General features: G+C 43.4%; 1 protein-coding gene across 1 annotated transcript in view; it reads left to right on the plus strand.

The window, feature by feature from the left end:
* The window catches only part of LOC141133433 (venom factor-like), a 122,182-nt gene that overhangs the window by 57,123 nt on the left and 40,066 nt on the right, over window positions 1-24,993 (plus strand). Inside the window, exons 17-24 of the mRNA XM_073622820.1 lie at window positions 641-832; window positions 2,576-2,687; window positions 5,421-5,506; window positions 8,398-8,537; window positions 11,402-11,608; window positions 16,136-16,202; window positions 17,382-17,468; window positions 19,171-19,374. Coding sequence (XP_073478921.1) covers window positions 641-832; window positions 2,576-2,687; window positions 5,421-5,506; window positions 8,398-8,537; window positions 11,402-11,608; window positions 16,136-16,202; window positions 17,382-17,468; window positions 19,171-19,374 — 1,095 coding nt within the window. The remainder of the gene's footprint in view (window positions 1-640; window positions 833-2,575; window positions 2,688-5,420; window positions 5,507-8,397; window positions 8,538-11,401; window positions 11,609-16,135; window positions 16,203-17,381; window positions 17,469-19,170; window positions 19,375-24,993) is intronic.

Below are 24,993 nucleotides of genomic sequence, written 5' to 3' on the forward strand. Positions count from 1 at the left end.
GGCAAAGAAGAAGATGAAAAAAGTAAGTATGAAAAAAAGCGAATCCTACTGCTTGGGGGTCCTTCAGGGACAATGAAGGGAGGTTGGTTGGCGATCAGAGGCTAAATCGAAATCTAGGCTCTTATGCCGCTTACACATGACCAGACTTTCCGGCAGAAAAGGTCAGATGGAATCATTCCATCGGATATTCCGATCATGTGTGGGCTTCATCTGACTTTTTCTTTCAAAAATTCTGATGGACCTAGAAATAGAACATGTTTTAAATCTTTCAGACAGAATCAATTCCTATCGGGAAAACCGTTCGTCTGTATGCTATTCCGACGGACCAAAAACGACGCAAGGGCAGCTATTGGCTACTGGCTATTGAATTTCCTTTTTCTAGTCCCGTCATACGTCATCGCGTTCTAAACGATCAGACTGGTGTGATCGTGTGTAGGCAAGTCCGTTTCAGCGGAACTCCGTCGAAAAAACCGCCAGAGTTTATTCTGCCGGAAAGTCCGGTCGTGTGTACGCGGCATTAGAATATGTTCTTCTGGCTGTTTATTTGTTCAAACCATGAACAGAGTTCGGGTCAAGTAACACAGGGGATATTGACATTAAAACGGTTGCTATAACATCTTTTTCCTGTCTATTTTTGCAGCATTGAACTATGAAGGTCTTGCGAAGACGTGCTGTGAAGATGGCATGAGAACCTTACCCATGAAGATCAGCTGTGAGCGGCGTTCTAGAAACATTGTAGATGGACAAAAGTGCATTAATGCCTTCCTGGAGTGCTGTAGGCACATCGAGAAGATAAGGGAATCCGAGAACGTAAAAAACACTCTTGAAAGAAGTAAGGTCACACTATACAGAGAAAGAAACACTGCGTTCTATCACCATAGGCTCTGTTTATAAAACATTTGTTGGATGAACATCACACACATTTGTGCAGGCTGAACCAAATTTCCCTGTATTTTCTGTTATTGATTAGAGCCTATGACCATCAGCTCCATCTAGCGGCCAAAATGTGGTATTTTTCATTGAAGTAATCCAGAAAACTGTTTAACATTTTGGCCTCTGGGTGGAGCAGGCAATCATTGAAATTAATCTATTTAAAAAAATGCGGGGAAAATTCATCCAGCCTGTATGAAATTGTGCGACATTCATCCACAGATTAATTAATAAAAGTCCAATTGAAGTCTCTCACTTTTTTTTTTTTGCTGTATCCCTGCATGTTATAATTTTTAATTAATTTTCTATTTTTACTTTTTTGAAATAATTTTCAGGTCTTGCTAAAACAATTTATCTGGAGTAAGTGGGGAAAATGCCCCTTACATTGAGAGTCAGTAGGAAGAATGCAATTTTTACAGTGGTGGTCAAAATGCCACCCTTACGGACAGTTAAAAAGATGATTGGGTCATGCTGTTGGTTTTACCACATAGCATTGGCCGTGAAACTATGCAGACACTATCAGATGGAAGGGCAATTGGCAACAGCAAAGGAACCCCTAGCAACCTTTAAAGGAACCCTAGGGTTCCACATAACTTTGGTTGAGAATGGCTGCTTTCTTACTCTGTTTCTTTCTGCTGGCATAGCTGAATAATGGTTACACCCCTCATAATAGTCTTTTTTATCAGGTCGTGTCTGACCTAGTCAGTTAAAGTGCCATGGACACTCTCTGATGTCTACTGGACTACATAGTCATGTTTAGACACATTGCGCAACAGTAAAGCAAAGGTGAATCTATAAAAATAGGCAGTAATATCAGTACAACATCTCCCTGATTGAATGTTTTTTACAGTGGCTTCAATTGGGCTTTAATTATCGTGAAGCATATATAAACATTTTAAAATGTAGGAATAATACCATTAAATGAGAAAGTGTAACCAAAAATATTTTTTTTTCTCTGTTCTGGAAGAAGTTAGGCTGTATTTAATCCTTCACTAGGTCTATATTGCTGTCTGTAATCTCAAGAAGCAGATATCTCTGGTCCTGATTGTAACAGCCAAGATCTGAACTGGACCTCCTGGCTTCTCTACCTTGAAGGCTGGATTTGCCATTAGGTACTATAGGTCTATAGCTGACAGAGGAAGAAGTGGCTTCTCTGGGTACACATAATGTCAGCGCTGCTATGATCAGTAAAAATACAATCAGCTGATATTAACTATGTCAGCCTTTCTCTACCAGGGTTCTGTGAAACACTAGGGTTCCTTCAGAGGTTGCTAGTGATTCCTTGTGCAATATCTGCCTCTGGGATGAGTAAGGCCCTTTTAGATGTGCAGTTAGGGGAGGGGAGGGGAGGGGAGAGGTAGGAACCGTAAAAATGTTAACATCTCCCCCCCCCCCTCCCAAATATATTGTGGCTTACCAATCATTATATGTGTTGGCTGCCTTCAATTATTTTTAGGCTTTCTACTCCTAAATACAGCCATACAGCTTTCATCAAAGAACAGGGGCAGTGACACCAATATGTTGGTGATGCTGGTTCTAGTAGACTCACCTAAGATATTTCTGGAGCTTGCACCAGACAGTAGGGTTATCCATTCCTATAATAAATAACTGATAAAAAATAGTTGTGAAATCTTTTTTTTTTCAGGTGATGCGGACCTTGATTACATTGATGATGCTGACATAATCTCCAGGTCGGAATTTGTAGAGAGCTTTTTCTGGAAGATAGAAACAATGAATGAAGCACCAGATGCTAATGGGTGAGTGAAGGTCCTCGGGATATATTCATAAGGCTGGTATATCAAATGGTTGTAAATACTTAGTAAAGCATTGACTTATGTTTGTATTTAACATGTTAGCAAGGAAAAAGGTTAAAGTAAATCCTAACAATGAACTTTTCTTATTTACTTAAAAGCCTTTTCTTGGACAGTATCTTTTTGAGAACAGATCATTGAAAACGCCACCCAATGTGGTGTACTGGATGCTAGGAATGGGTCCCAGGACAGCAGGTATATTTACCCACTATTGAGTTGTGGTCCCTTTAAGGGGATGGTTTGAAGACCTTGTTGAGCACTCAGGGTGTCATGTCCTGGATCACCTTCTGGTGGCACTATGGTTCCCTGGGTGGAGGGTTGTAATTCCAGTGTCCCCCAGTGGGTGGACAAAAGGCACTAAAAGGGGAGTACCTAAATACCTTCCCAGCAGCCAGCATCACATGGAAACTGATTACTGGGGTCTGCTGCCTGCTGGGAGACACCCACTGGTGGACACTGGAATTAGAACCCTCCTCCCAGAGAACTACAGTGCCACCAGAAGGTAATGGTGGTCATGGCACAGGGGTTCTAACCCATGCAAGATGAGGGCTTCCGGGATAGTCTAGTTGGAGACAACTAATTTTCAGTACTCTCTGGATTGGTAAGTCCTCAAAGGAAAGAACCTTCAAAGATGGGTTACCCCATCTGTAGATGAGTCCAGAAAAGGAACAGGAAACAGCCAGTCACAAACCTATACTGGCCACCACCATTCTGGTGCTATGACAAAATTACAACATGCCCCACAAGTCCCCCATCCTCTTCTTAAACCTCAATTCCCCAAACGTATGCAATTCTAATCATAGTCATATCCACACTGTTACCAAGAGGGTGGGCAGGTGGGTCAGATTCAGTGGCGGTGCGTCCATTAAGGGTGCACTGGCACCACCTCCTCTCTCCAGCCACCCCCCTCTATGACTAATGGAGAATCTATCTATGGCCACCGCCACCCCCTATTCAAGCGTCCTGCCCCTTTTTGGACGCCGGGCAATAGAGCCATAGGCTCTAATAGGCTTCAAAAAAGGTGAACTCAAAGCGAAAAGCATTGCGCTCAGAGTCCACCCAGGTGTGTTAGAAAAGCGAATGAATATTTGCTTTTCTAACACTGAACCACCTCTCCGCCAATCAGGAAGCGCGGGTCTGTTACCCATCATCTGATTGGCTGAAAGGACAGGCGTTGTGATTGGACACCTATCAGGAGGAGGGGAGGAGACGCATGGAGGAGCTCGCCGCTAGGTCCAACAGCTTATCGCCATCAACCGCTGCCTGACCCGCCACCGAAATAGGGTAAGTGTCGGGCAGATGGCGAGCAGACGGGGGGAGGTCACAGTGTCAGCATTTGATGGTCACAGTGTCAGCATTTGATGGGCACAGTGACAGCATTTGATGGGACACACTGGCAGCATTTGATGGGCACAGTGGCAGCATTTGATGGGGCACAGTGGCAGCATTTGATGGGCACAGTGGCAGAATTTGATGGGCACAGTGGCAGCATTTGATGGCACAATGGCTGCGTTTGATGGCACAGTAGCTGCATTTGATGGCACAGTGGCTGCGTTTGAGGGCACAGCGGCTGCGTTTGATGGGCAAAGTGGCTGCGTTTGATGGGCACAGTGACTGAATTTGATGGGCACAGTGGCTGCGTTTGATGGCACAGTTGCTGCGTTTGATGGGCACAGTGGCTGCGTTTGATGGCACAGTGGCTGCGTTTGATGGGCACAGTGGCTGCGTTTGATGGGCACAGTGGCTGCGTTTGATGGGCACAGTGGCTGCATTTGATGGGCACAGTGGCTGCGTTTGATGGCACAGTGGCTGCAATTGCTAGGCACAGTGAGGCTGCATTTGATGGGCACAGTGAGGCTACAATTGATGTTTTTTTGTTCAGAATTTTTCAGTTTGTTTGCGCCCCCCCAAAAAATTTGAGCACCAGCCACCACTGGTGAGATTGCTTGCCTCGCTGTTTGTTCCTCCTCAAGGTCTCCCTAAGTTATGATCACCTCCTCACTGCTCCTTAAGGTCATATCCTTAAATTATTCCCCACCCATTCTTAACCAATTTCCTACCTTCCAGCCCACCCTGTCATGTGCCCTTTTAGCCCTGCTTGTTCTCACTGTTATCAGCTATCAGTGATACAAGTGCTGCCCAAGTCTCATTGCGCACTACAGAACCACTTGCTCTGAAGAAGAGAGGAAAGAAAGGTGTTATGTAGTCTTAACACACTTCCCCTTCTAGGGTGACAACTCTACTCTATACTCTACCCTATAGATACAATAGGGTGAGTGAGTGCTGTCACCATGGGACAGGATGATTATTAGTGTCAGGATTACAAAAACAAAAAGAAAAAAAGGCAAAAAAAAAAAAAAGAAAACAGATGTAGCTACCACATCTAAGGGCTGATATGCTGCATTAAGCTTCTTCGAAAGTTTTATCCTATCAGGGAATCCCCTTTCCTCATCTCCATACCATGATGGGGAAGAGAGGGTTCTGTAGTTCACAGAGGTGAACTGGGCAGGGCTGATAACATTGCTTAAGATAAAAAAAAATGTTATATCTAATGGAGCAAATACGAAAAATGTATTGATGTTATTGTTGGGTTTCTCCACTTTTTAAGCTGTGTTCTGTTATATTTCCCAAATGTAAGGGGATAAAAAATGTTCTAAACAAATGTTTCTTCTAAAACAGGGTTTCATCCAAGAGTCTCAGTCTTTTCTTAAAAGATTCAATCACTACATGGGAAGTTTTGGCTGTGAGTTTGTCTGAAAACAAAGGTAAGCCTTTATATACCAGACAGTATTAACACTACCACACCTTTCCCATGTACATATTTTAAAATAATAGTGAAGATGTAAAACAAGAAATTGTTTCTATGCTCAAAAGCTGTCCCCCTGACATCTCAAACTGTCTGGCTATTACCAATGGTATGTCTAGCTGTATGCCTTCAGAATCAAGCTGGATTTTCAGGATAAACAAATAACTCCTCATCCCTGATGCTGAAGGGCACAATCATTTTTCAAAAAGAAAAATGTTAAATAAAAAAATAAAAATCAATTAATGTAGGAAGCACTTAAAATAAATCCAAAAATGTAAACTTTGTGGGACACACTTCAAGACTATATACTGTACATCTCCTCCATTATTCAGAATCATAATAAAGAACTGAATTGTGACTTTCAACAGAGCCCTAGACTCTGGATCCAACATGAGTTTGTCGACGAATACATTCATTTATAGCAAACATTTCAGCTATAAAATAGATATTATTCCCATAAAGAGGAGAACTGAGAAGATCAAATATCCAACCTTATTTCCTTGGAAAAGGAATTAATTAATTAATTAATTAATTAATTAAATTCCAAAAATGAATCATTCTAACATAACGAATATGATGAAATTAAATTATTACCTTAATGAACAAATCCGAAATGAAAAGAAACAAATTTTTTCGTTGGGCACATCTCTAACTTGCACAATATGGCACAAACATTTCAGCCATAAAATAGATATTATTCCCATAAAGAGGAGAACTGAGAAGATCAAATATCCAACATTATTTCCTTGGAAAAGGGAAGTAATACCCTGTGTACTGGGTGTTGTGATAATATGTGAATCCCACTCAACGTGTGCAATTTATTTCTTTCTGAATCTAAATTAAGACAAAATTTTAAATGCATTTCAATGAATCGGAAATAAATTATAATGAAACAAATTGTCTAAATTCAAAATCAAAAATTAATTAAAATTTAAATAGAATAGAATAAAAGACAATGAATATAGCCATCTTCCCAAATTCGAATTTCAAATAAATTCGAATTTTGGATAAATTTGAGTTTCAAATCGAACAGAAAAAAACGAATATATGAAATTAATCCAAATATATTAAATTAATTCCAAAAATGAATCACTCTAACATAACGAATATGATGAAATTAAAATATAACCTTAATGAACAAATCCGAAATGAAAAGAAACAAATTTTTTCGTTGTGCACATCTCTAACTTGCACAATATGGCACATATACGTGTGCCCTACTCTAAGTTTGTCCCTAGCAGCCACCATCTTTTCTTCTGCTTCTTTCGGGTCTGCCATTGTCCCATTCATCCATTGGGTGGCCACTGATATTGTAACTTCTACACATGTGCACAGAAGTTGCATCCTCCCTGGCACCTGGCTTCTAACAACAGTTTTCACAGTGTATGCAGAAAATAACAAATTGCTAGGGGAGGAGGAATAAATGGGTAAAGGGGTCAAAACAACCCATGTATCGACCCACTATCTTTGGGATGGTGCTTCCTCATGTAGTATGGGTGTGATTTAGGATGAAGATGATCTTTCCTCATGTAGGATGGGAATGGTGTATCTTTATGTAGGATGTTGTAATTTAGGATGGTTTGGTGTATCCTCATAAAGTATGGGTGTGATTGTTGGTGGATGTGTTGTTTCCTCATGTAGGATAGATTGATTTAGAATAATATGGTGTTTCCTCATGTTGGTTGGGTGTGATTTGGGATAAGATGGTGTTTTCTTATGTAGGAGGGTGTGAGTAAGGATGAGATGATGTTTCTTCATACAAGAAGCATGTGATTTAGGATGGAGATGATGTTTCCTCATGTAGGATGGGTGCGATTTAGGATGGATGGTGTTTTTTTAATGTGGAATGGGTGTTATTTGGGATGGGGATGGTGTTTTTACCTGTAGGAGGGTATGATTTAGGATGGGCTTGTTTTTCTTTATGTAAGATGGATGTGATTTAGGATGGAGGTGCTTTTTTCTCATGTAGGATGGATGTGATTTAGGATTGACATGGTGTTTCCTCGTGTGGAATGGTGTGATTTAGAATAGGATGGTGTCTACTAATGTAGGATGTGTGTAGGATGTGGATGGTATTTCCTCATGTAGTATGGGTGTGATTTAGGATGGGATGGTGTTTCCTCATGTAGGATAGGTTTGATTTAGGATGACATAGTGTTTCCTTATGAAGGGTGGTGTGATTTAAGGTGGGATGATGTTTCTTCATAAAGGATGGGTGTAATTTTTGGTTGATATGGTGTTTCCTCATGTTGGATGGGTTGTATTTAGAATAATATGGTGATTTCTCATGTAGGATAGGTGTGATTTAGGATGTGGATGGCATTTCCTCATGTAGCATGGGTGTGATTTAGGATGGGATGGTGTTTCCATTAGTAGGATGGGTGTGGTTTAAGATTGAGATGGTGTTTCCTCATGTTAGATGGGTGTGATTTAGGATTGAGATGGTGTTTCCTCATGTGGCATGGTTTGATTTAGGATAGGATGGCATCTACTAATGTAGAATAGGTGTGATTTAGGATGAGTTGATGTTTCCTTATGTAGGATGGGTGTGATTTAGGCTGAGATGGTGTTTTTTGCATGTGAGATGGTGTGATTTAGGATTGGTGGTGTTTTTTCATGTGGAATAACTGTGATTTGGGGTGGGGATGGTGCTTCCTCATGTAGGACGGGTATCATTATAGATGGGAATGGTGATTGCTTATGTAAGATCAGTGTGATTTAGGATGGGATGGTGTTTTTACATGTAGCATGGGTGTGATTTACTATGGAGATAATTTTTTTCTCACGTAGGAGTTTTTTTATTTGGAATGAAGATTTTTCATGTTTGCTTTTCTGTGTTTTCATTGGCAGGAATCTGTATATCTAAGCCACATGATATCACGGTCCAGCTGTCTTTCTTCATTGACCTCCGACTGCCATATGCTGTGGTCAGGAATGAACAAGTTGAGATAAGAGCTATTCTCTACAACTATGGCAACAGTGATCTCAAAGTAAGTAAATCAGTTTACTAGTACACATTTCTTGCAAGCTAAGCCTAAGTGACAACATAAAATAATGATTAATTGATAACTATAAATTAGTAAACTATATATAGAAGAACATATTAGTATTTGTATGATTTTACTATTACAATTTTAAAGATAGATTGACCATACACTATACAATCTTATTGTGCTATATTAAATCCATCATGAACTGTGTAGTGCAAGGGTCTGCCTGATTTGATACTAACTGAATTGGGTATTTAGGTTTTATTTATGGCTTTCATTACTCTAAAAAAGATTGTACAATCAGATTGTACACAGCAGCCATTTTCAGTCAGGGTTCCTCGAGAGGTTGCTAGGGGTTGCTTGAGCTTTTGATGACAGACCTCCCATCTGTTGGTATCTGCATACCCTGTTTCCCCGAAAATAAGACCTAGCGTGATTGTCGGTGATGGCTGCAATATAAGCCCTACCCCCCAAATAAGCCCTACCCTGTTTCCCCGAAAATAAGCCCTACCCTGAAAAGAAGACCTACAAGGACTTTAACTAGGGCTTATTTGGGGGGTAAGGCTTATATTGCAGCCATCACTGACAATCACGCTAGGTCTTATTTTCGGGGAAACAGGGTAGTTCCTGGGCCAACACCACTCGATAAAGTCAACAGCATGACACAGATGTATCGTTTTAGCTGTCTGTAATGGTGGAATTCTGACCAGCACTGTAAGGGTTGCATTCTTCCTACTGACCACTAATATAAGAGGCATATTTCTCATAGACCCCCAATGAATTGGCTTTAGTATGAGTTCCTTTATTCCTGAAACTTATTTTAGGGGTTTCTCTGGGGTTAAAAGGTTGAGAACGGCTGATATAGACTATGGTCACCTGCCCCTTTCATTCATTGGATTTTATTTTTTTTAATTATGGAGACTCGGCATCACATGTGGGCATTACCTAGGGCGGTCTGCTGTTTTCAGGAAGCTGTGTATACAGTACAGACCTTCCTACTAGCCATAATCTCTATGCATTGTATAGAGAAGCTCAGAGACCCAGTAATTACATCACTAGGTGGAAAACAAGGTATTTAACCACTTCAATACTGGGCACTTTTCCCCCTTCCTGCCCAGGCCAATTTTGAGCTTTCAACGCTGTCACGTTTTAAATGACAATTGCGCGGTCATGCAACACTGTACCCAAACAAAATTTGTATAATTTTGTTCCCACAAATAGAGAATTCTTCTGGTGGTATTTGATCACCTCTGGGTTTTTTTTTTTTGCTAAACAAATAAAAGAAGACCTACAATTTTGAAAAAAATACGTTTTTCTTTGTTTCTGTTTCTGTTTTGTAAATAAGTAAGTTTTCTCCTTTACTGGTGGGCACTGATAAGGCGGCACTGATGGGCACTGATGAGGTGGCACCAATGACGTGGCACTGATGAGGTGGCACTGATGGGCACTGATGAGGTGGCACCAATGACGTGGCACCGATGACGTGGCACTGATGAGGTGGCACTGATGGGCACTGATGATGAGCACTAATATGCAGCACCGATGGGCACTGATAGGTGGCACTGATATGCAGAACTGATGGACAATGATAGGCAACACTGATGGGCACTCATAGGTGGCACTGATGGGCACTGATAGGGGACACCGATCGGCACTGATGGACACTGATACATGGCACTGATAGGCATCACTGATGAGGAGGCACTGGCAGGCTTTACTGATGGGCACTGATTGGCATCATTTATGGGCACTGATTGGCATCCCTGGTGGTCATGAGTGGGCATACCTGGTGGTCATGGGTGGGCATCATTGGTGGGCATCCCTAGTTGTCCAGGGTGGCATCCCTGGTGGTCCTGGGTGGGCATCCTAGGGGGGCTGCACTGATAATCAATCAGCGCAGACCCCACCTGTCGGGAGAGCAGCCGATTGGCTTTCCTCTACTCATGTTTGTCATGGCTTTTCCTGTTTGCACCATGATTAGCTGTGATTGGACACGGCTGATCACGTGGCAAAGAGATTCCGTCAGATACTCTTTACCTAGAGCGGAGTTGCAGTGTGTCAGACTGACATATCACACCACCAATCGCCGCGCTGCGTGCCCCTGCGGGCGCGTGCTGGCATGTTATCCTGCTAGACATCATATGATGCACAGCCAGGATAACTGAACCACTTTCCAGCTGTCATTCTGCTATAGGCCGGGCGGGAAGTGGTTAAAGTCTATATAAACCCTCAACTTGTAAAATAACCTATATAGATTAAAAAAGAGATGAAAGGCAAAACATCTGTATAGTGATATAAAATAACTTATACATGTCTTTTTTCCCCTTTTAAAAAAAAAAAATGATCATATACCTTCCGTTCTCAGCTGCATAAGGAGCTCAGAGAGCTGGGTATGAGGGAAACAGCATCACACATCACACTGGTCTTCCCAGTGAATGCTGTGCAGGGGGGGTGGGGTGTCAGGACACGGCTGAGTTCTCAGCACAGCTAGAGAACCTGGCTGTGCCGTCATGCCTAGTGTGGTCAGTTTTTAATAGGAAAGCAGAGAGACTGGCAGGAACACCAGGGATTTCCCACAAAGGAAGTAATACAGAGGGAACAGGATACTTTTTCTTGCAAGTACATGGTACAGCAGGCACATATCAGAAATATGAAAGGTTGGTTTTACATATTCATTAATGAAAACAGCAAGGTTTTTTTTGTTTGTTTTTCAATAATGTCATTAGCATGTTGATAAGGTGGATGGGAGGATAAACCCGGGAAAGCATATAATATAAGCAGATTCAACTTCAGCTTTAAACTCATGTGATTTTTGTATATACTGTATTTATTTATTATTTATTTAAATTTATTGTCTGGTTTAGGTACGTGTGGAGTGGACTTTCAATGAAGAATTCTGCAGTCTCTCCACTGCCAAGAGTAAATATCGCCAGTTTGTGACTGTAAAGGCCGCCTCATCTCTGGCTATACCCTATATCATTGTTCCTCTGACTTTGGGCTATCATGACATTGAAGTGAAGGCAGCCGGACAGGCTGTGTCAGATGGTGTGAAGAAGAAGCTGAAGGTCGTGGTGAGTACAAAAATATTATGTTAGAGCCTTTTCGAGGTTTATCTTGCTTTCTGGGTCTCTGTTGGTGAGAAAAACATGAAGCGATGGGACATTTCTTCTACAGGGACACAGATATACATTATATTGTCAAAAGTATTGGGTCACCTGCCTTTACATGCACATGAACTTTAATGGCATCCCAGTCTTAGTCTGTAGGGTTCAATATTGAGTTGACACCCCCTTTGCAGCTATAACAGCTTCAACTCTTCTGGAAAGGCTGTCCACAAGGTTTAGGAATGTGTCTATGGGAATGTTTGACCATTCTTCTAGAAGCACATTTGTGAGGTCAGGCACTTTCATTGGACGAGAAGGCCTGGCTTGCAGTTTCCACTCTAATTAATTTCAAAGGTGTTTTATCAGGTTGAGGTCAGGACTGTCAGGTCTGTGCTGGCCAGTCAAGTTCCCCCACCCCAAACTCGCTCATCAATGTCTTTATGGATCTTGCTTTGTGCACTGGTCCTAATCATTTGGTGGAAGGGGAATTATGGTGTAGGGTTGTTTCTCAGTGGTTGGGCTTGGTCCTTTAGGTACAGTGAAGGGAACTCTTAAGGTATCAGCATACCAAGACATTTTGGACAATTTCATGCTCCCAACTTTGTGGAAACAGTTTGAGGATGGCTCCTTCCTGTTCCAACATGACTGCCCACCAGTGCACAAAGCAAGGTCCATAAAGATATGGATGAGCGAGTTTGGGGTGGAGGAACTTGACTGACCTGCACAGAGTCCTGACCTCAACCCAATAGAATAACTTTGGGACGAATTACAGCAGAGACTGCGAGCCAGGCCTTCTCGTACATCAGTGCCTAACCTCACAAATGCACTTCTGGAAGATTGGTCAAACACTTCCATAGACACACTCCTAAACCTTGTGGACAGCCTTCCCAGAAGAGTTTAGGCTGTTATAGCTGCAAAGACTGGGCCAACTCAATATTTAACCCTACGGACTGGGATGCCATTAAAGTTCATGCGTGTGTAAAGGCAGGTGTCCCAATACTTTTGACAATAAAGTGTCTTTTGTACTTCTCTGCAATACTTGTACATTTCCTCATGGTTTATCCATTTAATATGCTGCAAGTACAAAAAATTCTGACACTATTGTGGAAGTGATGAGCTTAACTAACTGTGCATTTAATGCCGCGTACACACGATCGGACTTTCTGGCATACTTGGTCTGGCACACTTTCTGACGGACTTTATCCGCCAGGTGCGCCGGACTTTAAAACGGACGGACTTGCCCACACATGACCGGACTTTCCGGCGGGCTAGGTCCGCCCGTCTTTCAGACGGACTTTCGCCGGAGTTACAGCGAACTTTCAGAATGAACGGACTTGCCCACACATGGACAAGTATGTTCATTTTGAACGTGACTCAGGTGCGACGGGACTAGAAAAGGAAGTCAATCTTGACGCTTTTATCGGCGAGATTGACACCTTGCGAGCCCCGTTGCGGGTCATACCAGGCCCTTAAGTCTAGTATGGATTTTAAAGGGAAGCCCCCTACGCCGAAAAAACGGCGTGGGGTCCCCCCTAAAATCCATACCAGACCCCAATCCGAGCACGCAGCCCGGCCGGTCAGGAAAGGGAGTGGGGACAAGCGAGCGTCCCCCCTCCTGAAACGTACCCACCAGCATGCCCTCAACATGGGGGGGTGGGTGCTTTGGGGGAGGGGGGGCCCTGCGGGGCCCCCCCACCCCAAAGCACCTTGTCCCCATGTTGATGAGGACAAGGGCCTCTTCCCGACAACCCTGGCCGTTGGTTGTCCGGGTCTGCGGGCGGGGGGTTTATCAGAATCCGGGAGCCCCCTATAATAAGAGGGCCCCCAGATCCCGGCCCCCCACCCTATGTGAATGAGTATGGGGTACATGGTACCCCTACCCATTCACCTAGGGAAAAAGTGTCAATAATAAAACACACTACACAGGTTTTTAAAATAATTTATTAAACATCACCGGGTGATGTTGACCACGCCCCCTAAAACGTCACAGTCCCAGCATGCCCAGGGACTGTGACATCATAAGGGGGCAGGGTCTCCGCCTATATAAGTCACAACGGAGCCCTCAGAGAGCAGTCCAGCCGGAGAGACCGTCGTGTCAACATCTGGAGAAGAGAAGAGGGAAGAAGACAAGAAGCCAAGAAGCCCAGAAGCCCAGAAGTCCGGACCTCCGCTGGCAAGAGAGCGGCCTGAAGACAGTGGAGGAGCCGGCCAAAGAACTGGAAAACCGGGAGAAGAGGAACCGGAGGGACCCCCAAAGCCAGAAGAAGACCCCCGAAGCCGCAGGAAGACCCCCCCGGAGCTGTTTAATAAATTATTTTAAAAACCTGTGTAGTGTGTTTTATTATTGACACTTTTTCCCTAGGTGAATGGGTAGGGGTACCATGTCCCCACCCCCTTTCCTGACCGGCCGGGCTGCGTGCTCGGATCGGGGTCTGGTATGGATTTTAGGGGGGACCCCACGCTGTTTTTTCGGCGTAGGGGCTTCCCTTTATAATCCATACCAGACCTAAGGGCCTAGTATGACCCGCGCTCGCCGCAATAGGAAAACTTGTTTTTCCTATTGCAGCAAGCGCAATACCCTGCCCTCGCGTCGTATCTGGTCCGTTGGACCATCATACACACGAGCGGGCTTTCCATCGGACCAACACACAGACGAGCGGACTTTCCGCCAGAAACTGAGTCAGACGGAAAGATTTAAAACTTGTTTCAAATCTAGGTCCGGCGGGCTTTTGGGAAAAAGTCCGCTGGAGCCTACACACGGTCGGATTGTTCGGCGGACTCTGGTCCGCTGGACCAAGTATGCCGGAAAGTCCGACTGTGTGTACGCGGCATTACCCACACCACACTAAAATGTAACCTTTATTCCATTTATAAATTATCATCCCAAATGTTTGCAAAGTGTCTCTTTCAAAACCAGAAAATATATCTTATTGGATTTACTAACTTATCTTTATTCCATCACATTTCCCTTTATTCCTTTTCTGTATCAGACATCTACATATTATCCTTTTTTTTCAAAACTCTACCCACTGCAGAAATCTAAAAAGTACAGAAAAATTAGTGTTGATTTGCCAGAAATATTTTATGACTTCCTCTTTGGCATGACAACACAGCTCTGATTTCAAAAACACGTGGTGTCAGCCCTGCCTACATCATTTCTGATGAATTACAAAGAACACAGACCTCTCCTCATCTCCTCCCCCCTCATCATCTCTATAACCTCTCCTCATCTTTCCCCTACCCCTCCTCATCTACTTCCTTCTCCTCATCTCCATAGCCCCTCCTTATCTTCCCCCTCTACACTCTCCTTATCTCCATAACTCCTCCTCAACTACTCCCCCCTCCACATCTAACTCAATCCTCCTCATTTACTCCCTTCCTCTTCATCTCCTCCTCCTCCTCCTCCTCCTCCTCTCTCCGCATTGTCATAAGCCCTCCTGATCTCCTCTCTTCTACCCATTTCCAAAGCGCTTCTCATTTCCACGTCCCTCCTCATCTCCTCCCCCCTCCCCATCTCCATAACCCCTCCTCATTCCCCCATCCCTCCCCTTCTCATTCCCCCCTCCCCATCTCCATAACCCATCCTCATTCCCCCATCCCTCCTCCTCTCCTCCCCTCTCCTCATCTCATAACCCCTGTTAATCTCCTCCTCATCTTCTCTACTCTCCTCAACTCCATAACCCTTCCTTATCTCCTTCCTTCTCCTCATCTCCATAATCATTCTTCATTTTTCCCCCTTACTCATCTCCATAACCCTCCTTATAGCCATAACCCCTTCTCATCCCCCCTCCTTATCTCCATAACCCCTCCTCATTCCCCGATCCTTCCTCATTTCCTCCCCTCTCCTCAACTCCATAACCCCTGTTAATCTCCTCCTCATTTTCTTCACTCTCCTCAACTCTTTAACCCTTCCTTGTTTCCTTGCTTCTCCTCATCTCATAGTCATTTTTCATCTTCTCCCCCTTCCTCATCTCCATAGCCCCTCCTCATTCCCCCATCCTTCCTCATCTCCTCAGCTCCATAACCCCTGTTAATCTCCACCTCATCTTCTCCACTCTCCTCAACTCTATAACCCTTCCTTGTCTCCTCCCCTCTCCTCATCTCCATAATCATTCTTCATCTTCTCCCCCTTCCTCATCTCTATAACCACTCATCTCCCCCTCTCCATAACTCCTCCTCATCTTCTCCCTCTTTCTCATCTCCATAACGGCTTCTCATCTCCTCCACCGTACACATCTCCATAACCCATCCCAATCTCCATTCCCCTCCTTGTGCAGAGAACAAGGAAAGTTATCAGCTCACAAGATTTCTAGCAAAGTCAAGGGGTATTTTTTACACTTTTAAAACAGATACAACAAAACACTTTCAATGGTATAGTTAGCAGACCAAAAGGGAACAAATAAGAGAAGTTTATTATTAGGGATTACATAAACTTTAACTTTTGAAAGGTAATGATTCATGCTTTATATGTGTTTTTCTTTTTTTTTATTTCAGCCGGAAGGAAAACGAGTTGTGCAGACCTTAACAAATGTTGTTTTAGATCCTGAGGGAAGAGGAAGAGGTTTGTAAATGTCCACTCTTTGGATAAGATATGTTACTTCTGTGTTTAATTGCCATTTATAGTACAGAACGTCAACCAAAAACTGCATACCATTGGAATTAAATTGACCATTGTTTTGTTATGTTTGCACTTTAGGCTAAATTCACACCTGGGCCTTTCTAGAATCGTGGTAAAATGTGGAACACATTTGCGATGCCATGGCACCCCAATCGTAGTGCGATTTTGCAGTGGTTTTTGCACGGTAGATTGCGGCAAAAGGCATCACGGGAAGCTTGTCCCTTATGGACAGTTTTGGATACCATAGTTTTTGCCCTTTCACGAGAGCATGCAGTTTTTAGGCTTGATATATTGTCTATTTACTAGATGGAACTAGACATGTGCAGAACAAAAACATTTGTTTCGTTTTGATTCGTTATTCACATACATTTGTTTAGTTAAATTAGTTTCATTCATTTAATTTGTTTTCAGAATTTGTTTTGTTTATTTGTTTTCGAATGGATTCGAATTCTAATAGTTTTCAAATTTCCAAAAAGAATAAAATAGAATATACAATAAAGGAATAGAATAGAAATATATATATATATATAAAATTCGTAATTTAAATGAATCCAAAATAACAAAAAAAAAATTTCGGAAGAAATTCTAATTCTAATAGTTTTCCAATTTCCAAAGAGCCAAAAATAGAATAGAAAATAAAGGAATAGAATAGAAAAATATATATATATATATATATATATATATATATATATATATTTTTTTTTTTTTTTTTTTTCTATTCTATTCCTTTATTTTCTATTTTTGTCTCTTTGGAAATTGGAACGCTATTAGAATTAGAATTTCTTCCGAATTTTTTTTTTCGTTATTTTGGATTCATTTAAATTCGGTGCTATTCTAATTCGGATACATCCAAATTTCCAAATAACGAACAAACGAAACGAACCGCACATGTCTAGATGGGACCTCATCTTTTATATTTTATTTTATAAAATGAGTACTATATTGTGTTTCTTTGCGGTAAAATGAATTTGAACATGTTTTTTGAAAATATAGATTTGATAAACAGTAGTGCAATTATTATGTGACATAAACAAAAATTTAGTCTACAGGATCTCTGCATTTAGAAAATGTAGTGAAAGGATTAATTGGTTAATGTTGGTCTGTTAATATTTCATTCTGCAGCTGGAGTACAGGAGCAGCTGGTCAAAACAGTGGATACAAAAAACATTGTTCCCAATACACAAATTGAAACCATTGTAACAGTCCAAGGTAAGTGCTGATGGAGCAATATTTATATCTTGCAGGGACAGCTACTAGTAGCTCAGTTCTTATTGCATAGACGTCAACTGCCCCAGGTTTGCTGGGACATCTAAGTGCTTTGTCCCGATGAGACTCCTCTATGACTAAGCCCATCAGCAGGTGAAATATATTACAGAGCGCTTCCATCCTCTTTTTTACAGTACAGCTTTGTCCTGATGATGCTGTGCCCTGGGCTGCATCCTGAGATCACAGCATCACCCTTATTTGAATTACTAAGCATGTGTGCTCATAGAAGGGTATTAAATGAGGAGATTACGGTTCAAGCAGACAAGCACTCTAAAATTAGGGGCAAGGCACTTGGAAAGGCACCCCAGAAATTGGATGTGATCTGCGTGAGCCTACCTGGAAGGTGGTAGTCTTAAGTGTGGGCTGTGGGCGGGAGTGACACTGTTCCATAGACTAGTACAAATATGTTGCAAGTATATCAATGATGAAGACATGCCCTCAGAACTACTTTCTCCCAGGTGTGGGCAGACTGGGCAATATTGAACACCAATCAGCCATAACCTTATGACCCCCCACCTAATATTGAATAGGTCCTCCTTGTGCCACCAAAATGGCCCAACCTGTCGAGGCATGGGCTCCACTAAACATCTGAAGGCAAGTCGTTAGTAGCAGATTCATTAAGCCCCCACTGGCCTGTATTCTTTCCATACTACATCCTGGTGCCATCTCTTCCCCAGGTAAGCATTGCCTGGGAATCCACATGATGTAAAAGAAAACACAATTCATTAGACCAGGCCACCTTCGTGCATTGAAAGTGGTCCAGTTCTGATGCTCACATGCCCATTGTTGGCACTTTTGGATGTGGACACAGGTCAGCATGGACACCCTGACTGGTCTGTGGCTACGCAGACCCATGCGAACATAGTGTGATGCACTGTGTGTTCTGACACCTTTTTATCTTAACCAACATAATGTTTTTCAGCCATTTGAGCTACAGTAGCTCTTCTATTGAATCGGACTACACTGGCCAACCTTCGCTCCCCATGTGCATTAATAACTCTATGCTAGTTTTCTGGTTTTCCTTCCTTTCCTCCCACAAGAGATGCAGTTTTGATTATACTCTTGCTCAGTTGTCTAGCCAATACGATTTGACCCTTGTCAAAGTCGTTATATATAAAGCACTGTTGAAGGGATTCGATTTTCCGCTTTACAAATGATAGCTTATAGGTGGTAGCTGCTTGCTGTCCTTACACTGTTATTACTAGATTATGTAACCCAATAACCCACCAAATACCAAATAAGAGTGTTTCATAATACTGAATTATGCATAATGAATACATTAGTAGCCATTGATTATATTACATGGCCTGTTTTCTGGACATCTATGGGGGGTTCTTGCATGCTCTACTGGGCCAGCTACCACTGCCTTTTTGTTTAGTAGCCCTGTGTCAGTGTGCTTCTGCTTGTATTCTTTGGACTGCCTGAGAAAACACTGCCTAAATTGTGGTTGCTTGGCGTTATTCCCTTAGGGGACTATTTAAAAATGCAATGTGGCCACTCCACTGCAGAGCAATATGTGTATTGTGCTCCACCAGCTTTACAAATGTGCACTGTGTGCCGCCAGCTTTAGGAGTTGGAGCATGTGAAAAATGTAAAGAGCACGTTCCCGGAGATCAGCTTTAACTTAGCTCTTTGCAATTCTCAGGGACAGCAATTAGCCAGCTGGTGGAGAAAGCCATCGATGGAGCCAATCTGAATCACTTGATCAGACCACCTGGAGGTTGTGGAGAACAGAACATGATGACTATGACTCCCACTGTGATTGCTGCCCATTATCTGGATGCTACCAGGCAGTGGGAAAACATAGGCATAAATCGTAGAACAGAGGCCATCCAGCACATCAATAATGGTAAGAAAAAAACTCTTTACTTTACATATGGGCTATGGTGGACACAGTCTACATTGGACCCTTCTAACATCTATTATTATGGCTCAATGCCCTTTGCCATGGTGCCTCTTGGATTGCTGAGAAGTATAAGCTTATGCCACCCTAACAAAGCGATGCCCCAAAGACGACATGAAAGCCAACTAAGTTGGAAAAGGGCAAGGCCACATCTGTTTCAAAGGAACCCCTAGCAACTTCTGGATGAACTTAAGTTGAGAATAGCTGCCCCAGTGACCGACCAAATGTCTTAATTTTGCAACCTTGTATTATTATTATTATTATTATATAGGATTTATATAGCACCAACAGTTTGCGCAGCGTGGGGGAGGAAATATTATGAGCTTGGTTTTAGATAGATTTAGTTTGAGGAAGTAGTGTGACATTTAGGCTGATATGTCTGTTAGTAAATCAGTGATGTGTGAGGAGACTGATGGGGTGAGCTGAGGGGTAGAAAAATAGATTTGGGTGTCATCGGCTTATAAATGGTAGTGGAAGCCAAGGGAGGTTGTCAGCTGACCCAGGGAAGATGTGTAGATTGAGAATAGTAGATGTCCAAGGACAGAACCTTAGGGGACCCCAATGGTAAGAGGTGTTGGAGAGGAAGAAGTAGAGTTGTAAGTGACACAGAAGGTGCGGTGAGATAGGTAAGATTCAAACCAACGGAAAGCACAATGGAGTGTACTGGTGCGCAGTCATGTTGGAACAGGAAAGGGCCATCCCCAAACTGTTCCCACGAGGTTGGGAACATGAAATTGTCCAAAATGTCTTGCTTTGCTGACGCCTTAAGAGTTTGCTTCACTGGAACTAAGGGGCCAAGCCCAACCCCTGAAAAACAATTGCACACCCTAATCCCCCCTCCACCAAATAATTTGGACTAGTGCACAAAGCAAGGTCCATAAAGACATGGATGAGCCAGTCTGGGGTGGAGGAACTTGACTGGCCTGCACATAGTCCTGACTTCAACCCGATAGAACACCTTTGGGATGAACTAGAGCGGAGACTACGAGCCAGGCATTCTCGTCCACATTAGTGCCTGACCTCACAAATGTGCTTCTGGAAGAATGGTCTTTTAACCACTTGCCGACCGCCGCACGACTATATACGTCGGCAGAATGGCACGGGCAGGCAAAAGGACTTACATGTACGTCCTTGCCTGCCCGCGGGTGGGGGGTCCGATCGGACCCCCCCCCGGTGCCAGCGGCGGTCGGCAAATCTCCCCCGGCGATCGGAGGTGAGGGGGAGGCCATCCATTCGTGGCCCCCCCCTCGCGATCGCTCCCAGCCAATGGGATCATTTCCCTGCCTCTGTATTGTACACAGAGGCAGAGGAAATGATGTCATCTCTCCTCGGCTCGGTATTTTCCGTTCCGGGCCGAGGAGAGAAGACTGTAATGTGAGTGCACAACACACACAGTAGAACATGCCAGGCACACAAAACACCCCGATCCCCCCCCCGATCGCCCCCCGATCCCCCCCCAATCACCCCCCCCCCCTGTCACAAACTGACACCAGCAGGTTTTTTTTTTTTTTTTTTTTTTTTTTTTCTGATTACTGTATTGGTGTCAGTTTGTGACATTTACAGTGTTAGGACAGTTAGTATTACCCCCCTGTAGGTCTAGGATACCCCCCTAACCCCCCCTAATAAAGTTTTAACCCCTTGATCACCCCCCATCACCAGTGTCGCTAAGCGATCATTTTTCTGATCGCTGTATTAGTGTCGCTGGTGACGCTAGTTAGTGAGGTAAATATTTAGGTTCGCCGTCAGCGTTTTATAGCGACAGGGACCTCCATATACTACCTAATAAATGTTTTAACCCCTTGATTGCCCCCTAGTTAACCCTTTCACCACTGATCACTGTATAACCGTTACGGGTGACGCTGGTTAGTTTGTTTATTTTTTATAGTGTCAGGGCACCCGCCGAATAAAGATTTAGCCCCCTGATCGCCCGGCGGTGATATGCGTCGCCCCAGGCAGCGTCAGATTAGCGCCAGTAACGCTAACACCCACGCACGCAGCATACGCCTCCCTTAGTGGTATAGTATCTGTACGGATCAATATCTGATCTGATCAGATCTATACTAGTGTCCCCAGCAGTTTAGGGTTCCCAAAAACGCAGTGTTAGCGGGATCAGCCCAGATACCTGCTAGCACCTGCGTTTTGCCCCTCCGCCCGGCTCGGCCCAGCCCACCCAAGTGCAGTATCGATCGATCACGGTCACTTACAAAACACTAAACGCATAACTGCAGCGTTCGCAGAGTCAGGCCTGATCCCTGCGATCGCTAACAGTTTTTTTGGTAGCGTTTTGGTGAAATGGCAAGCACCAGCCCCAGGCAGCGTCAGGTTAGTGCCAGTAGCGCTAACACCCACGCACGCACCGTACACCTCCCTTAGTGGTATAGTATCTGAACGCATCAATATCTGATCCGATCAGATCTATACTAGCGTCCCCAACAGTTTAGGATTCCCAAAAACGCAGTGTTAGCGGGATCAGCCCAGATACCTGCTAGCACCTGCGTTTTGCCCCTCCGCCCGGCCCAGCCCAGCCCACCCAAGTGCAGTATCGATCGATCACTGTCACTTACAAAACACTAAACGCATAACTGCAGCGTTCGCAGAGTCAGGCCTGATCCCTGCGATCGCTAACAGTTTTTTTGGTAGCGTTTTGGTGAACTGGCAAGCACCAGCCCCAGGCAGCGTCAGGTTAGTGCCAGTAGCGCTAACACCCACACACGCACCGTACACCTCCCTTAGTGGTATAGTATCTGAACTGATCAATATCTGATCTGATCCGATCAGATCTATACTGGCATCCCCAGCAGTTTAGGGTTCCCAAAAACGCAGTGTTAGTGGGATCAGCCCAGATACCTGCTAGCACCTGCGTTTTGCCCCTCCGCCCGGCCCAGCCCACCCAAGTGCAGTATCGATCGATCACTGTCACTTACAAAACACTAAACGCATAACTGCAGCGTTCGCAGAGTCAGGCCTGATCCCTGCGATCGTTAACAGTTTTTTTGGTAGCGTTTTGGTGAACTGGCAAGCGCCAGCGGCCTAGTACACCCCGGTCATAGTCAAACCAGCACTGCAGTAACACTTGGTGACGTGGCGAGTCCCATAAGTGCAGTTCAAGCTGGTGAGGTGGCAAGCACAAGTAGTGTCCCGCTGCCACAAAGAAGACAAACACAGGCCCGTCGTGCCCATAATGCCCTTCCTGCTGCATTCGCCAATCCTAATTGGGAACCCACCGCTTCTGCAGCGCCCGTACTTCCCCCATTCACATCCCCAACCAAATGCAGTCGGCTGCATGAGAGGCATTTTCTTTATGTCCTCCCCCTAGTACCCCTACCCAACGAACTCCCCCAAAAAAGATGTCGTGTCTGCAGTAAGCGCGGATTTAGGCGTGACACCCGCTATTATTGTCCCTCCTGTCCTGACAATCCTGGTCTTTGCATTGGTGAATGTTTTGAACGCTACCATTCACTAGTTGAGTATTAGCGTAGGGTACAGCATTGCACAGACTAGGACACACTTTCACAGGGTCTCCCAAGATGCCATCGCATTTTGAGAGACCCGAACCTGGAACCGGTTACAGTTATAAAAGTTACAGTTACAAAAAAAGTGTAAAAAAAAAAAAAAAAACACAAACAAAAATATAAAATAAAAAATAATAGTTGTCGTTTTATTGTTCTCTCTCTATTCTCTCTCTCTCTATTCTCTCTATTGTTCTGCTCTTTTTTACTGTATTCTATTCTGCAATGTTTTATTGTTATTATGTTTTATCATGTTTGCTTTTCAGGTATGCAATTTTTTATACTTTACCATTTACTGTGCTTTATTGTTAGCCATATTTTTGTCTTCAGGTACAGCATTCACGACTTTGAGTGGTTATACCAAAATGATGCCTGCAGGTTTAGGTATCATCTTGGTATCATTCTTTTCAGCCAGCGGTCGGCTTTCATGTAAAAGCAATCCTAGCGGCTAATTAGCCTCTAGACTGCTTTTACAAGCAGTGGGAGAGAATGCCCCCCCCCCCCCATCGTCTTCCGTGTTTTTCTCTGGCTCTCCTGTCTCAACAGGGAACCTGAGAATGCAGCCGGTGATTCAGCCAGCTGACCATAGAGCTGATCAGAGACCAGAGTGGCTCCAAACATCTCTATGGCCTAAGAAACCGGAAGCTACGAGCATTTTATGACTTAGATTTCGCCGGATGTAAATAGCGCCATTGGGAAATTGGGGAAGCATTTTATCACACCGATCTTGGTGTGGTCAGATGCTTTGAGGGCAGAGGAGAAATCTAGGGTCTAATAGACCCCAATTTTTTCAAAAAAGAGTACCTGTCACTACCTATTGCTATCATAGGGGATATTTACATTCCCTGAGATAACAGTAAAAATGATTAAAAAAAAAAAAAATGAAAGGAACAGTTTTAAAATAAGATAAAAAAGCAAAAAAATAATAAAGAAAAAAAAAAAAAAAAAAAAAAAAAGCACCCCTGTCCCCCCTGCTCTCGCGCTAAGGCGAACGCAAGCGTCGGTCTGGCGTCAAATGTAAACAGCAATTGCACCATGCATGTGAGGTATCACCGCGACGGTTAGATCGAGGGCAGTAATTTTAGCAGTAGACCTCCTCTGTAAATCTAAAGTGGTAACCTGTAAAGGCTTTTAAATGCTTTTAAAAATGTATTTATTTTGTTGCCACTGCACGTTTGTGCGCAATTGTAAAGCATGTCATGTTTGGTATCCATGTACTCGGCCTAAGATCATCTTTTTTATTTCATCAAACATTTGGGCAATATAGTGTGTTTTAGTGCATTAAAATGTAAAAAAGTGTGTTTTTTCCCCAAAAAATGCGTTTGAAAAATCGCTGCGCAAATACTGTGTGAAAAAAAAAAATTAAACACCCACCATTTTAATCTGTAGGGCATTTGCTTTAAAAAAATATATAATGTGTGGGGGTTCAAAGTAATTTTCTTGCAAAAAAAAAATAATTTTTTCATGTAATCAAAAAGTGTCAGAAAGGGCATTGTCTTCAAGTGGTTAGAAGAGTGGGTGATGTGTGACATAAGCTTCTAAATGTTGTGCATAAAATGCCAGGACAGTTCAAACCCCCCCCAAATGACCCCATTTTGGAAAGTAGACACCCCAAGCTATTTGCTGAGAGGCATGTCGAGTCCATGGAATATTTTATATTGTGACACAAGTTGCGGGAAAGAGACAAATTTTTTTTTTTTTTTTTTTTTTTTTGCACAAAGTTGTCACTAAATTATATATTGCTCAAACATGCCATGGGAATATGTGAAATTACACCCCAAAATACATTCTGTTGCTTCTCCTGAGTACGGGGATACCACATGTGTGAGACTTTTTGGGAGCCTAGCCGCGTATGGGACCCCGAAAACCAAGCACCGCCTTCAGGCTTTCTAAGGGCGTAAATTTTTGATTTCACTCTTCACTGCCTATCACAGTCTCGGAGGCCATGGAATGCCCAGGTGGCACAAACCCCCCCCAAATGACCCCATTTTGGAAAGTAGACACCCAAAGCTATTTGCTGAGCGGTATAGTGAGTATTTTGCAGACCTCACTTTTT

The sequence above is a fragment of the Aquarana catesbeiana genome, linkage group LG03 (assembly GCF_042186555.1).
Source record: "Aquarana catesbeiana isolate 2022-GZ linkage group LG03, ASM4218655v1, whole genome shotgun sequence".
In the NCBI taxonomy this organism is placed as follows: domain Eukaryota; kingdom Metazoa; phylum Chordata; class Amphibia; order Anura; family Ranidae; genus Aquarana; species Aquarana catesbeiana.